This window comes from Dioscorea cayenensis, chromosome 18 (genome assembly GCF_009730915.1).
Source record: "Dioscorea cayenensis subsp. rotundata cultivar TDr96_F1 chromosome 18, TDr96_F1_v2_PseudoChromosome.rev07_lg8_w22 25.fasta, whole genome shotgun sequence".
NCBI lineage: Eukaryota > Viridiplantae > Streptophyta > Magnoliopsida > Dioscoreales > Dioscoreaceae > Dioscorea > Dioscorea cayenensis.
The window spans coordinates 21560966-21574764 of record NC_052488.1 but is presented as its reverse complement, the minus strand read 5'-3'; the positions used below and the strand labels follow the sequence as shown (position 1 = coordinate 21574764).

At 33.3% G+C, this 13799-nt stretch overlaps 3 protein-coding genes across 6 annotated transcripts; 2 read left to right on the top strand and 1 right to left on the bottom strand.

Annotated features, from left to right (window-relative positions):
* Positions 1 to 591: 591 nt before the first annotated feature.
* Positions 592 to 4431, bottom strand: LOC120282539 (polyadenylate-binding protein 5-like). Of its 4 annotated transcripts, XM_039289366.1 has the most exons (7): positions 4261 to 4431; positions 3915 to 4172; positions 3663 to 3734; positions 1636 to 1774; positions 1203 to 1369; positions 1008 to 1120; positions 592 to 773 (listed from the first exon to the last, which is right to left on the bottom strand). In XM_039289366.1, exons 4-7 carry the CDS (start codon positions 1710 to 1712, stop codon positions 675 to 677), a joined length of 456 nt encoding a protein of 151 aa, XP_039145300.1. In that variant the 5' UTR covers positions 1713 to 1774; positions 3663 to 3734; positions 3915 to 4172; positions 4261 to 4431; the 3' UTR covers positions 592 to 674. The 4 variants fall into 4 exon arrangements, with proteins under 4 accessions (XP_039145300.1, XP_039145298.1, XP_039145299.1 ...); XM_039289364.1 differs by lacking the exons at positions 3663 to 3734; positions 3915 to 4172; positions 4261 to 4431 and adding an exon at positions 2341 to 2568; XM_039289365.1 differs by lacking the exons at positions 3663 to 3734; positions 3915 to 4172; positions 4261 to 4431 and adding an exon at positions 2341 to 2568 and having other exon boundaries at positions 1203 to 1348.
* A 2946-nt stretch (positions 4432 to 7377) lies between these two features.
* Positions 7378 to 8100, top strand: LOC120282922 (auxin-binding protein ABP19a-like). The gene has a single exon (XM_039289754.1). The coding sequence runs from the start codon at positions 7378 to 7380 to the stop codon at positions 8098 to 8100; it is 723 nt and encodes a 240-aa protein (XP_039145688.1).
* Positions 8101 to 12625: 4525 nt separating this feature from the next.
* LOC120282487 (germin-like protein subfamily 3 member 3) lies at positions 12626 to 13406 on the top strand. Its single transcript, XM_039289311.1, has one exon. The coding sequence runs from the start codon at positions 12676 to 12678 to the stop codon at positions 13273 to 13275; it is 600 nt and encodes a 199-aa protein (XP_039145245.1). The 5' UTR covers positions 12626 to 12675; the 3' UTR covers positions 13276 to 13406.
* The last annotated feature ends 393 nt before the right edge of the window (positions 13407 to 13799 follow it).

Here is a 13799-nt window from a genome sequence, read left to right as displayed (position 1 = left end):
TTATACCTGTCTCTATAGGATTAAATGAAGTTTTTTCATATGTTTTAAAACCACCACATATAAAACCGGCTCTAGAGCCGGTTTATAACAACCGTTGGATTAAACTTAACTACGGAAGGTTTTCAATAAACAAATATTTTCATTGATCATTTCAAAGACTATATTTTACTCAAAAACTTACCACCATCCTAAGTATAACTTAGTACCATCTTTATCTACCTCTGTTACAATTATTTGTATGTATAATATTTAAGTACACCAAAATATATATATATATATATATATAGCACTATCTTCCAACTCCCTAACCTTTAAACCTTTTAATCCTTGAGCCATGAGTTCTCCTAAGTAAATAAACAAAATAAAAAAGAACTAAAATTGTAAGTAAAGCCAAATAATGAACTATTAATTTCATACTTCCAACATTTTGGTGAGATTATTAGTTTCATCAAACCAGTTAAAATTTCAAGTAAAAAAAAAAACAAAAAAATTATCAACACAGCATCTACTGCAACCAATGCAAATGAACCAAAAGTCTGACAATCCAGTGAGATGATGCGTTGAATCAGGATAATCAAAGGAACAAGCGCAAAAGAAAATAGCAATGCTAGATAAGAATCAAACCAAGTTAACAATCAGAATGTTCTGTCAGGTACACTATTAAAACAGTGTTATTACAATGTTTTTGTGAAGAACTCAACCTTGTTATTATAGTAAAGAACATTGATATCATCAACTGAGATGTCAAGGTTCTTCACATACACCGTCTCACCCTGCACAAGAATACATTGTGTTATTACTAAGCAGCAGTGTACTTAACTGGAATATACTAATTAACAGCATAATTTAACTGGTTCTTTGGAAACAGTATAATTCAAGATAGTGAACAGCAGTACTTAACTGGTCCTTTGGTAGAGAATAATTCAAAACATAATAAACAGCAGTACACTTGCCTAGTTCCTTGGGTAGAGAATAATTCGAACCATAGTAAACAGTAGTATACTTGCCTGGTTCTTCTTCAGTGGTTGATCTAGCTTCTTTCCAAACTGTAACTTCAATATCTTCTCACGTTCTGCTTTATTCTGAGCTGGTCTGACATATAAAATCTTTGACCCTGAACCTGAACAAACAGGGAGAAAAAAGCACAAGATTAATTTAAACAATCATAAGCCAGACACCAACAAAAAGATAATGAAACATACCAAGTTTTGAGCCGTTCATTGCTTCCATTGCAATCTTCGCATGTTCTGGCAACTCAAAGCTAACAAACCCAAACCCTTTAGACTTTCCAGTACTGTCTTTCATGACAATAGCACTGTTGACCTTGCCAAATTCAGAGAACTTGCAACTGCATGGTAAAAAGAAAACACTATAACCCAATATAGATCAGTAAACATACACTAGATATTTCTATCAAAAACACAAAGACAACATGCATACCAAAAAACCTTAATACACAATAAACACTAACCAACAAAGCAAGAAAGAAATTATGCATAACATGACCTATGATCATCTAAAATGAAATTCAGAGAAGAATAGTGGTTTCTAAGGAGATTTGGTTCAATCATAACTCAAACAAAGATCTAAAGAACCAAAAAGATAAAGATTGGAAGAAGTTAAGGAAAAACTCACAGTTTCTTGATCTCATCCTTGAGGTCCTTTCCGTTCAAACCTCTGATCGCTAACAAAGCAGCTTCCTCAGACTCCATCTGAACGAATCTGAACCCTTTGCTTATCCCCTTCTCATCCACAGAAACCTTGCATGAAACTACTGTCGAAGCACAAAAGAAAATAGCAATGCTAGATAAGAATTAAACCAAGAGAACAATCAGAGTGTTCTGTTAGATACACTATTAGAACAGTGTTATTACAATGTTTTTGTGAAGAACCTTGATATCTCAGTAGATGATATCAAGATTCTGTCAGGTACACTATTAGAACAGTGTCATTACAGTGTATGTGAAGAACCTTGATATCTCAGTTGATGATATCTCAGTTAAATTACAATGTTTTTGTCCTCAGTCTTGGTAATTTGCAAGAAAAAAACACTTTTGATGAGAGTAGCAGAAACACTGTTTCCAACATCCAATTCATTTCCTATCTGTTCCTTGATGATTTACTCCTAAACATGAACATTTTTTTGCAATTGAATTAAAGCACGACAAGTTACCAATCATGAATATATAATTGCTAAAGAGCAATAAGATTCTCAGAGAGAGCAGATGAAGATCAAAAACATTTTGATCAGAAACACTGCTTCCAAGTTGCAATTCATATAAAACTCTATAATCAAAACCATCATATGAATGAATATCCAAAAGCATAGAAACATGATACCTGCTGCATTGCTGGCAAAATCTCTGTTCTTGGCTACCAACCATAACAATCTGAGTTTTAGAATGAACTTCACAAACCTTATGCCTTCTGTGATAATCTCTACACTAGCTAAGATCAGACTTACAACCATCAACCAAGCAACAAGCAATATGGCCGGCATTATTAGGCGTTTGAGAACGCTTAGAAGAGGAGGTGGTGGCACTCGGGACAGCAAGAAAAGAGAAGATCATTAAAAGAGTGGACAAGTTTAATTGGGTGTTTTAACCATAATCAATCAATTAACAAGCATAATAAGGTCAGTAATTACATGAAAATATAATTAAGAAATTACAGGAAAAAATTGTTGATTGATTTCTGAAGAGGAAAGAGAACCATGAAAACAAGGTTTGAATTAATAGCAGAAAATGTACCCAGATCTGAATTGATTGTGGGTTCCATAATTGATTGGTTAAGAGCAATTCTGTCCACCAACTTAGATGATCAATTTAATAAAATTCAAAGTGTTAATTAAGGAGTTTCCTCTCTCCTCTTTTGGATTTTGATCATTGGACACTAGTTAGTTAATATTTGGTTTCGTGGGGTCTTATAATTGAATGCAAATAGGGTAGAGGAATCATGAAGTTTCTGAATAGTTAAGAATTCAAAATGCTATTAATTGAATGCAAGTAGGATCATCCTTCTAAATAAATGAAGTTAACTCTTCATCATTCCTACCAAACATCATTAAACACAACAGACAGCAAACAACGGCAAACTAGTTTACTACTTACTACTACTATTACTATTAAAACTAGGCATTGGTATTGATATGACACTACCTCGGACATCCAAATTTTTGCAGTAATACAACATGCAAGGAAAACCAATCATTTTCTTTCTTTGTGAGAAGAAAGATAAAATAAATAAAAAATAGATTCACTGCATCAACACCAAGTAATCCAAATAGCATTGGGTTATGCTATGAAACATTCAATCTAAACAATCACAACAGAGAAAAATAAGAACTGTGATGTTGTTACAACCAATAGCCACAAAAATTCCAGTTAAATATCCTAAAAGATATCACATTTACATACAAAGAAATCTTATGAGAAGGAAACCAATTCATGAAAAAAATTTCAGTAGAATTGGGATATAAATTGAAACTTAACAAGAAATTAGTCAAAAAAAAAACTCAAAGCAATGTCAAAAGAGAAGGAAAACAAATTCATGAAAAGATTAATCACAACAGAAAACCAGAAAAATTAGTCAGATCTTGCACAAAAGAATGACGAAGAAATTGAATGAAAGAATGAATCAATTGCTATCAATGAAGGGATCACCCAGGTTGTTAATCAAGAAATATTGCAGCTGACCCAGAACACCATAATCAAAGTCCAAATTATAGGGATAACCTGTTACCAAAAAAGTATAATCACAAAAAGGATTTCCCATTCAATTAATGGAATAAAAATTCTCTCTAGATACACAAGCACACAAATCATCAATGTAAAGCTGATTCTTATAGCTTCTAAACAAAAAGATTTCACATATCAAGATGGTGTTTGGTTCTCTCAATAAGAAACTTCCGATACCTCACTAGAACACCGGCCATATAAGCGACCTTCTCGCCAGTAACCTCGTCCTTCCCATTATCAATCGTGAGACACATCGTATGTACATTCCTCCAAAGAACGATCTCTCTCTCCTATGGCCCCATTCGCCTCCGACTTTATCCCGCACGAGATCTCCACCGGATCGAACTCCCGCGGCAACGGCTCCACCTCCTCGCCCAGATCCACCAAAGAACCATTCCCCAAGCTTTCAACCATTGCTACTCAGCTCTAACATCTCTAGAGGAAAAAAAGGAACTCGATTCAACATCCGGAAACAACTACGAGAAACAGGGATCTAACGAGGCAAATTTGCGCCAAAAATTACCAGAAAATTGCGGATTACCGAGAGCGCCAAAGTGAAGGAGAGACAACCAAAGGAGACGCATCCGCAGAGCTGAAGCTGAAGCTCGTCGGTGGAACTTCCGACGGTTCAAATCAAAGCTCGTTGGTGGGCCTCCAGCTCTCAAGATGGTTAGAGTGGGGGAGAGAGCGTGTGAGCGAGTGTTTTGTTTTTGATTTAAAAGTAGAGGAGTGATTTTAAACTGGCTGTATGGACCCAGTGATAAAAATTTTACCCGACTATTGTAAAAATTTTACCGGACTATTGAGGCGGTTTTTTAAAAACTCCTGCACAACCGCGTAGTGACATTAGAGGGGCACGCCGCACGGGCCACTTTTAGGCCCGACTCAGCACGGAACCAACCAAGCAAAACCCGTAATCAGACTGTACTGTAGTGGACTTTGATAAGAATGGAACCCAAAACCTCTTACTTACACCAAAAGATTTCAACCAACTAAACTATAAATTCTTGTGATCATAATCTTACTAAACATTATTAAAATAATTTTCATTCAACATCATAATCTTTTTATAAATATTATTCACTTCTATTATTAATATTATTCAAAATCCATAAGATTTATACTAAATTATTTATATAGAAAAATATTATCATATGAATTAAAATAATTTCAATGGTGTGCAATCATCTAAATGTTATTTTAAAACCATAATCCTTTCTACAATATTTTTATTGTTTTTTAATGAAATCTTTATAATTTTGTGTATTTTTAAATATATTATTAACTTAAAATTATAATATTCTCTAATGCATAGAGTAAGAAATAATTAATTTAAAATTTTGTTAAATTAATAAAACACTTTTTACTCCAACATAATTTAAAAAAATATTTTAATTATAAATTTTTATAAATCTTCGTGATAATAATATATTTTAATGAAAGAAAACTAAATTATAATAAAAAATGTTAAACAACGGTAAAAAAAGCATTATTATTTTATTTTAAAATTTATCATTTATATATTTAATCACTTTTTATAGAAAAATAAATTTCATATATAATAAAATTTCTTCAATTTCCACCCCTCATCCTTTTAATCAAATCTATAATTTTTATAGAGATTTAAATTTAATCCTATATTAATTAATGTTAGGTTTTAAAAATATTATCAAAACATTCAATAATAAGTATTTAATAAAAATAAATTAATAACAATAAATTTTTTTAATTATTGTGATTTATTTGAAATTATCCAAAATATTTATTGAATTTAAAAAAATTATATTTGATTAAAAAAAATTAACCATGGTGGCCAATATGATTTTTACCTCAAGAACTCATCATTCCATGCAACCAAAAAGAGTGGGAAACTCATCATTCCATGCAACCAAAAAGAGTGGGGCACCCCTTGGCCCCTAACAATGTATATATGTGTGTGTGTTTATATATATATATATATATATATATATATATATGTGTTTTGGAGGGAGTTGTAAGTTGTAACTTGGAAGCACCCCTCTCTCTCTCTCTCTCTCTCTCTCTCTCTCTCTATATATATATATATTCTCTATATATATATTAATAATTCATTGGATCTTTATTTTCATTTTTCAAAAATTATTAATTTTTTACAAAGTAAAATTGATAATTTTAAAAAATAGTGTTTGGAACAAAATTAATATTTATTATTGAGATATTTTATAAATTAGTTGATATAAAAAAAATTATTGTTTAGCCTTCATTTATTACAAATTAGTTTATATAGAATAAAAATTAGAAAAAAAAATTACAAACATTTATTAATTAGGATATAACATATATATATATAATATTTAAAAAAATTATTGTTTGACCACTTAATTTTTTATTTTATTTTTCATAAAAAATTATAAATGTATTTTTTTTGTAACAATTTGATCGGCCAAACTACAATAAATATGTCATTCAACTAATTTAATTATTTTTTTTAATTGAAATAATTTTAAAAAAATTATAATTTTTTATATAAGCACCCCTTTTATTTTGCTTCTGGTTCCGCCACTGCATGCACCACCAGTCTAACCAATCCACCAATGAATTTTGATATGATAAAAATGCTTTACTAAAAAGATACAAAAAAAAAAAAGTGTTACACTAATGTTATTTAGTCCCATATGGGCTAGCTCCAAGGAAAAGGCATAATAATTACCTATAAAATCAGTCATACCCCACTTAATTTATAGTATTTTTATATTATATTTAAAATTATTTTTATAAATTTATAAATTTATTTAAAATCTATTTAAAAACTTATAAAACCCGGTGGGCCGCCGGTGAACTGCCCCGTGAACCGACGGTTTTGGCCTGGTGCGTCTGTTTTGCAGTGTCCTGAACCCCGGATCTGGCTCACCCAATGATTACGGTAGGCCTTAGGCCGATTGGACCTGTCGGATTAGACCGATTAATCGGTCAGTGCCTGTTTCTGACATATCTTTGATTTATTTTTATGACACCAATAGCCTCTTGACTTACTGGTATCATGTCCTTTATGTAAGCTTTTTACACGTCTTCCACTATTAATTTTAAATGATATTTCTTATTGCTTCATATCAAATAAAAAAATTAAAAAAATTTTGCGAAGCGTGCTGATTACACATCAATGATTCAGGTCATGTTTCATTTGAAAATTCTAAGGGATCTCAAGGCCGTGTAAAAAACAAAACTTTGTAGTATTTTAATAATTTAAACATTTATACAAACCATCCGCAATTAATTAGTTAATTAATTAATCATCTGTTTCAATAAAAATTTATCAAGTGCATGATGTTTTTTCTTCTGTACGTGCTGTTTCTGTTTTTTCTTTTAAATTATGATTTATCTATTTTAATAAAAACAAGTACATCATGTTTTTGCCATATCAAGAAAACAAAAGAATTAATAATTAAGTCTATCAGTTTATTCTATCTATCTAACCCCAGCCTTCAAGTTGACAATTGCCGTAATTAACTAATTAAGGGGGAAAAAAAGCCACACTCTAATAAAGTCCAAACGTCCCCCAAAACCAATAATTAGACAAAGCCGTAATGGCGTAAAAGTATTGACTTTTAAACCCAAGACTAACACACATTCTCATTTCCCACTCACTATATAAACCCCACGTATGATAACCAACAACACACAACAAGAAAGTAAGAAACCAAAGAAGAAGAAGAAGAAGAAGAAGAAGAAGAAGATGTCTCTTGTATCTTATATACTCATCTTTTTCTTGATCTCCTTTGTCATGATTCACTCATCCAACGCCAGTGCCGTTCAAGACTTCTGCGTCGCAGACTTGGCCTTGCCGGAAAGCCCGGCCGGCTATTCCTGCAAGAGTGTCTCTAAAGTCACCGTAAACGACTTCATTAAGTCCCAGTTCCTTACAACCAACACTGCTATCCCTTCTTTCAACCTCTCCATTTCACTAGCCTCTGCTACCGAGTTCCCTGCTGTAAATGGCCTTCATATTTCAGCCATCTATGTTGAGCTCGGTGTTGGTGGCTTAGCGCCTGCTCACGTTCACCCAGGAGGCAATGAGTTCTCTGTTGTCACTCAGGGAACAATATTGTGTGGATTTGTATCATCAGATAATAATAAGGCTTACTTCAAAACTTTGCAGGCTGGTGATGCAATTGTTTTTCCTCAAGGTTTGGTGCACTTCCAGATTAATGTTGGGAGAACCCCGGCGAAATTTATTTCTAGCTTCAGTAGTGCCAACCCTAGGATTGTTATCATTGCATCTGCACTGTTTGGCAATAACTTGCCTACGGATATTGTGAAGAAGGTGACTTTTCTTGATGATGCTGCGGTGAAGAAGCTCAAGGCAATGTTTGGAGGGACTAACTAATTAATGAAGCTTTCCGGAGCTGAACTCATTTCATGGTTTGTCTAGCTATTATGGTTATATATATATATGTAATAAGTGCATGCAATCATGCATGCATGCTATGTATTGTCTAACTGCACTTCACATCATGTCTGATGAACGTGTGTGTGTGTGTGGGGGCAGATAACAAATAAACCTAAATAAAACATATATAAATTAAGGGCCATTTTCAAAGTCTTCAAGTTGGATATATCTCTCTCTATATATATTATTTATATCTACGTATGTATGTACTTTCAAGATCTTTTGACTACGAACTCAACAACAAAAGCGAAAGAAGCTTTAAGTTAAAAACTAAACATTGTTTTTATCTTTTGTTCTATTTATGCCTAATGCAATAAGCCATAATCAGGCTAATTATAAAAAAAGAATGGTTAAAAGTAATTAGATTAGTGTAGGCGAGCTCTAGTTTTTTTTTTCTGATAAAATAGACGAGATCCAGTTAAGATGTCACTTTTTAATTATAAAGTGCGCCCGATATTCCCATGTAAATATGTACATGATATCTTCAGTCTAGAGTAATTGCATAAAAAAAAAGGTAAGTGAAATATAACCCCGTTTGTTGATGTTGAGAAATGAAAATTAAATTATATTTTGAGATGTTTATTTTTCTAATTTTTTTATATTAAGTTTGTAGAAAATGGAATAGTTGGAATTCAAATTAGGGGTGTATTTGAGCCGAGCCGTTCGTGAGTAGCTCGGTGTTCGGCTCGATAAAAGGCTCGTTCGTGTTTAGCTTTCATATCGTAAGCGAGCCAAGCTTGAACATTATTTTCAAGCTCGATTAATAAACGAGCCAAGCTTGAGCGACCCAAAAAGCTCGGCTCGCTTTTGGCTCGCTGAACATGCACTCGTGACCAAGCTCATGAACAAACTCGTTTATAAGCTCGATTGTGAGCTCGTTTATATATATATATATATATATATATATATATATATATATATATATATATATATATATATATATTACATTATATATATATATATATATGTATATGAATATTAAGGTGTATATGTGACTATGTCATTGTTGTCAATTTGAGTTACACATATAGGGCTATAAACTACTATTTGAAGGCTAAGCTCATTAAAAAAACTCGAGTCAACTAGTTCATTAAGTTAAAATGAGCTCATAAGATAAACGAGTCAAGCTTGAACACCACCAAACTCGCTCATTAAATCTTGTGAAGAACCGGTTTATTGTATAATTAAAAAGCTCGTTTATATTATCATTTACAATTTTATTTGTAACAATCATTAATATAATCAAACTCAAATCGAGTTGAGTCACACTTGATAATGATTCATTAAATAGGTTTTACTAAATAAAAATAAAAATATAAAAAATAGTCAAGCCCTCAATCAAGTTAGCTAGCTAAGTCTAAGCTTCGAATTTTCTTAACAAGTTGAGCTCGAGCATGAAGCTCGAAAGAAACTCGATTAGAGCTCGAGCTCGGTTAAAATAGTGACGAGCCATGCTTGAACATAAAAAATGAAGCTCGAAGAAAGCTCGGCTCGAGTTCAAGCTCGATTAAATAGTAACGAGCCAAGCTTGAACAAGGCAAAGCTCGGCTCGGCTCGGCTCATTTACAGCCCTAATTCAAATCACTTCTGGATTCATCCCAAATAAAAAATAATTTGGCATACAATGGTTTGCGAATCTCTATATATATATTTATATTTATTCATTTGTGTACTTAAGTTTGAAATGATCAACCATATAAACCTTATCACTGCCCATGTAAATTAATTTGCCTGTTTAATATTTTAAAAATTATTTAATTATATATACTAATTTTTTGATAGGCAACTGAAATTTAGGTTTGTTTCTTTTAGGTAACCAATCTTTAATTTGTATCAAAAAGGTTACCTAGGTTATGCTTGTGTTTCACCGGCAAGTCATCGTATCTAATCCAACTGTTAATTGCTGATGTGGAGGCCAACTTACACAGTCAGCTGGATTAACGCATAAGGTTTTCCACGTTGGACAGCCCATCTGGACAAGTTGCCTCGTCAACCTTCCACATGTCGCCAAAGCCCCTTCATCTCGAAAAAACAAGGCCCAAACAAGACCTCTTTCTCTGTCTTCTTCCATATAAGATTTTTCCCTTCTTTAATCGGTCTGGAAGGGAGTCACAGAGTGAGAGTAGAAGAGGGTTTCGGTGGAGAAGAAGGTTTCAGTAGAGAGGAGGGTGTTTGTATGTATATGGAATTTCTGAAACTTGTTAAGTATAAATGTTTGAACAAGAGCACACTTTTCTCAAGATAAATGTCTTATTTCATTTTAATGTATGTAGTGACTCTAATTTATCATGTTTTCAACATATAAATGAAAAACCTAACCCATGTTTACAGAAAAACCAAAAATCATCTCAAATCATCAAGAACAAATTCATTTATTCCAATATACCAATGTTTATAAGAACAAATACAATTATTCCAATACACCGATGTTTACAAGAACAAATTCATTTATTCCAATACACCAATGTTTACAAGAAACCCACAAATCATCAAAAACAACAGCTTCTGAATATAGACCAAACCCTAGATGTGAATCCCAATTAACAAATCATCACATGTTTTGAGAAATAAAAATCAATAATTATAACAACATATGGGTCAAAAAGATAGAAATTGCCTACTTTAATTGGTCGCATTGTTCACTTGTTGGCAAGGTCTTGCTAGGCCATTTCTTTTCCTATAGAGCCTCACTCATCACCGTTGTTATGCCCGCTGGATATATTGCACACCATCTCTGAAGAATGGAAAAGGCACGAGACTCACCCTCTTCCCGTCCAGTGCTTGTCATTGTCCTTTGCCCTCAAATCGCAGGAGAAACCATTAACAGGACAAGAGAACATGAAGACTGATGACTTGTACAGGTGGAAGGTTGACAAGGCAACTTGTCCATATGGGTTGTCCAACGTGGAAAACCTTATGCGTTAATCCAGCTAACTGTGTAAGTTGGCCTCCACATCAGCAATTAACAGTTGGATTAGATGCGGTGACCTGCCGGTGAAACACAAACATAACCTAAGTAACCTTTTTGATACAAATTAAAGATTGGTTACCTAAAAAAACAAACCTAAATTTCAGTAGCCTCCCAAAAAATTAACTCTATATTTTATATTTGTACGTTGCCCGAAGCAGCCAAACCAAACATATTAAATATTTTTTTAATTAGTTGAATCATGCTCTTTTCTTTTTTTATTTTTAACATGTAACGTGTTCCCAATGTTTCTAGTCAAAATTATCAAATTGGGTTTCTGCTTCACAGCTCATACGTTCCCATCATGATGTACCTTTATGATCCCTTTGATCCGCATATATCTTGACTTTATGAAATTTTCCGTTTTACACTAATACACTAATAATTTAAAATGTGCATAACCTACGTAAAATTCAAATACAAATTTGTACGTATACATTTAATGCACATGCAAAGCCCCAACCTGATTCTTGCGCTCTACTTTCCTTTTTAATCATATAACCCAATAATTAGAACAATAAGAGTTAATCACATCTCAGGAATTTAAGTAATTACTATATATAGACCCCATGCACTTATGAAAAACATCAACATGTTAGCCATCACCCCCTTCTTCACTTCCGTTCGCATCTACTCCTCAAATGCCGCTAGGTGTCCAACTCCAACTCCAAGTGTACTTTAATTTTGCATTGCAGATCTCTCCTTGCAAGGAACAATCTAATCAGGAGTTCAAAAGATTTTCATTAATTAACTCGATGAGGAATGCATGCACCAAATTATTGAATATGTATCACATGTATTAATTAATGTTTCATGTTTAACAAATAATTATACATACCTGATTCATGGGTAATTAAGAATGAATAAATTTTCTATTTTTGTTTTGTTCGTGTTTGTTTTTCCTATTTTTTTGATTTCAATAAAACTATGATCTATCCACTTTATTCAAAAAAAAAAAAAGAAAGCATGAATATAAATCATATTTACTTCATAAGTACTTATATGGAATACTAAAAGTTATTATCATCGATCCTTTTTTACCCGAAAAAAGATAAAGGGTTAGGGAAGGTTATAGAAATGGATTGATGGCAATATATAAGTCACTTGCATTCTTTTTCTTTATCTAATAGTAAGATCCACGACTTTTATGTCATGTTAAAATAGTTGGCAGGTCCAAATAAACTAATTGACAAGCTAGGGAAAAAAAAACAATAAACGTGGAAGAGCAACAATTATACATTAATTGTCTTTCTCATTTTATCACGCTTTTAAAAGAGCTTACATTACTGACTCTGCCAATCTTCACCAGAAAACTTGCTTAAAATTAAATTGTAGAATGTGAATGAAATAGTTTCCTTAGAATCCAAGCAATAAGCTTTAACTTGCAAGTTCTCAACATCCAGATTTAGACTTGTAACCTTCAACTCTAATCCACATTCTTATATAAACAACATTGCAAACAATTACTTATCATGTGTATGTATGTGAGAGAGACATAGATCACAAACACGTCACAATTATTCATTCCCTTCTTCATTATCTTCATGATCTCCTTCTCCAAAGCTGATCCACTTCAAGACTTCTGCGTCGCAGACCTCAGCCTCCCCCAAAGCCCGGCCGGATATTCTTGCAAGAGTGTCTCCGAAGTGACTGTCGATGACTTTGTTTTCACTGGCTTCCGCAACCCTGGCAACACGTCAAATACAAACATGATTTCAGTGACACCAGCTTTTGTTGCTCAGTGGCCGGCTCTGAACGGCCTTGGTGTCTCTGCAGGGTACGTTGAGATTGCTCCAGGTGGTCGATCTCCAATACACAGTCACCCCGGCGGCACCGAGCTTATCGTCCTCATTGAGGGGACAATCCTAGCTGGCTTCATTTCATCATCAAACAAAGTTTATATGAAAAAATTGGAAGCCCATGACGCACTGATCTTTCCTCAAGGTTTGCTGCACTTTCAGGTGAACGCCGGGAGTGTTAAGGCAAAGGCCATTGTGAGCTTCAGTAGCTCTAACCCTGGACTGCAAATGACCCCATTAGCGTTGTTTGGGAATGACTTGCCATCTGAGATATTGGAGAAGGTGAGCTCTATTGATGTTGCTGAGGTGAAGAAGCTCAAGGCCATGTTTGGAGGAACAAACTAATTGAACTTGGTACTTGCTGTGTGTGTTTATTATACGTGAGCGAGTGACAAATGTGCATGCATGGTGCATGGTGAGAGTGTATCATGCAAATGAGACAACCATATATATCTCAATAAATTCTTCTTCTTATCGATCGGATTCCAAATGCATGTAAAGCAGTAATGCATGATATTGCTAATGTACGTTGTACGTTAACTAACTTGCATGCTAGCTAGCTATCTAGCTATCTAGTTGTGCAATTGTTTATCAAGTATGGAACTACAATTATCATATATATGAATGTTGGGAGTTCATTGGAAGATAATGGAACAGATAATTATCTCAAGTAGTACTTGTTGAGGTAATTCAAAGCAAGGTCACATATTTTGGGTGGATATAATAATTAGCTTGACATTTATACTTGATAGTAATTAAGGTGGACCTTCAATATCAAATTTTTGGTTTATTCATAGTGAATGAGAAGGCAGCTAGAGAGACGTACATATGTTTATAATTAAACCTTGATTATAATGTTAGAAGAAATA

Bases quoted from the DNA above. Each gene is read 5' to 3' on its own strand.
- LOC120282539 (XM_039289364.1), bottom strand. From the start codon at position 2,500: ATGCCGGCCATATTGCTTGTTGCTTGGTTGATGGTTGTAAGTCTGATC. The intron at 1,370-1,635 runs GTGAGTTTTTCC...ATTGGGTTATAG, and splicing joins AAGGATGAGATCAAGAAACT to TGTTTTCTTTTTACCATGCA. The intron at 774-1,007 runs GCAAGTATACTA...ATTCTTGTGCAG, and splicing joins AACCACTGAAGAAGAACCAG to GGTGAGACGGTGTATGTGAA.
- LOC120282922 (XM_039289754.1), top strand. From the start codon at position 7,378: ATGATAACCAACAACACACAACAAGAAAGTAAGAAACCAAAGAAGAAG.
- LOC120282487 (XM_039289311.1), top strand. From the start codon at position 12,676: ATGATCTCCTTCTCCAAAGCTGATCCACTTCAAGACTTCTGCGTCGCA.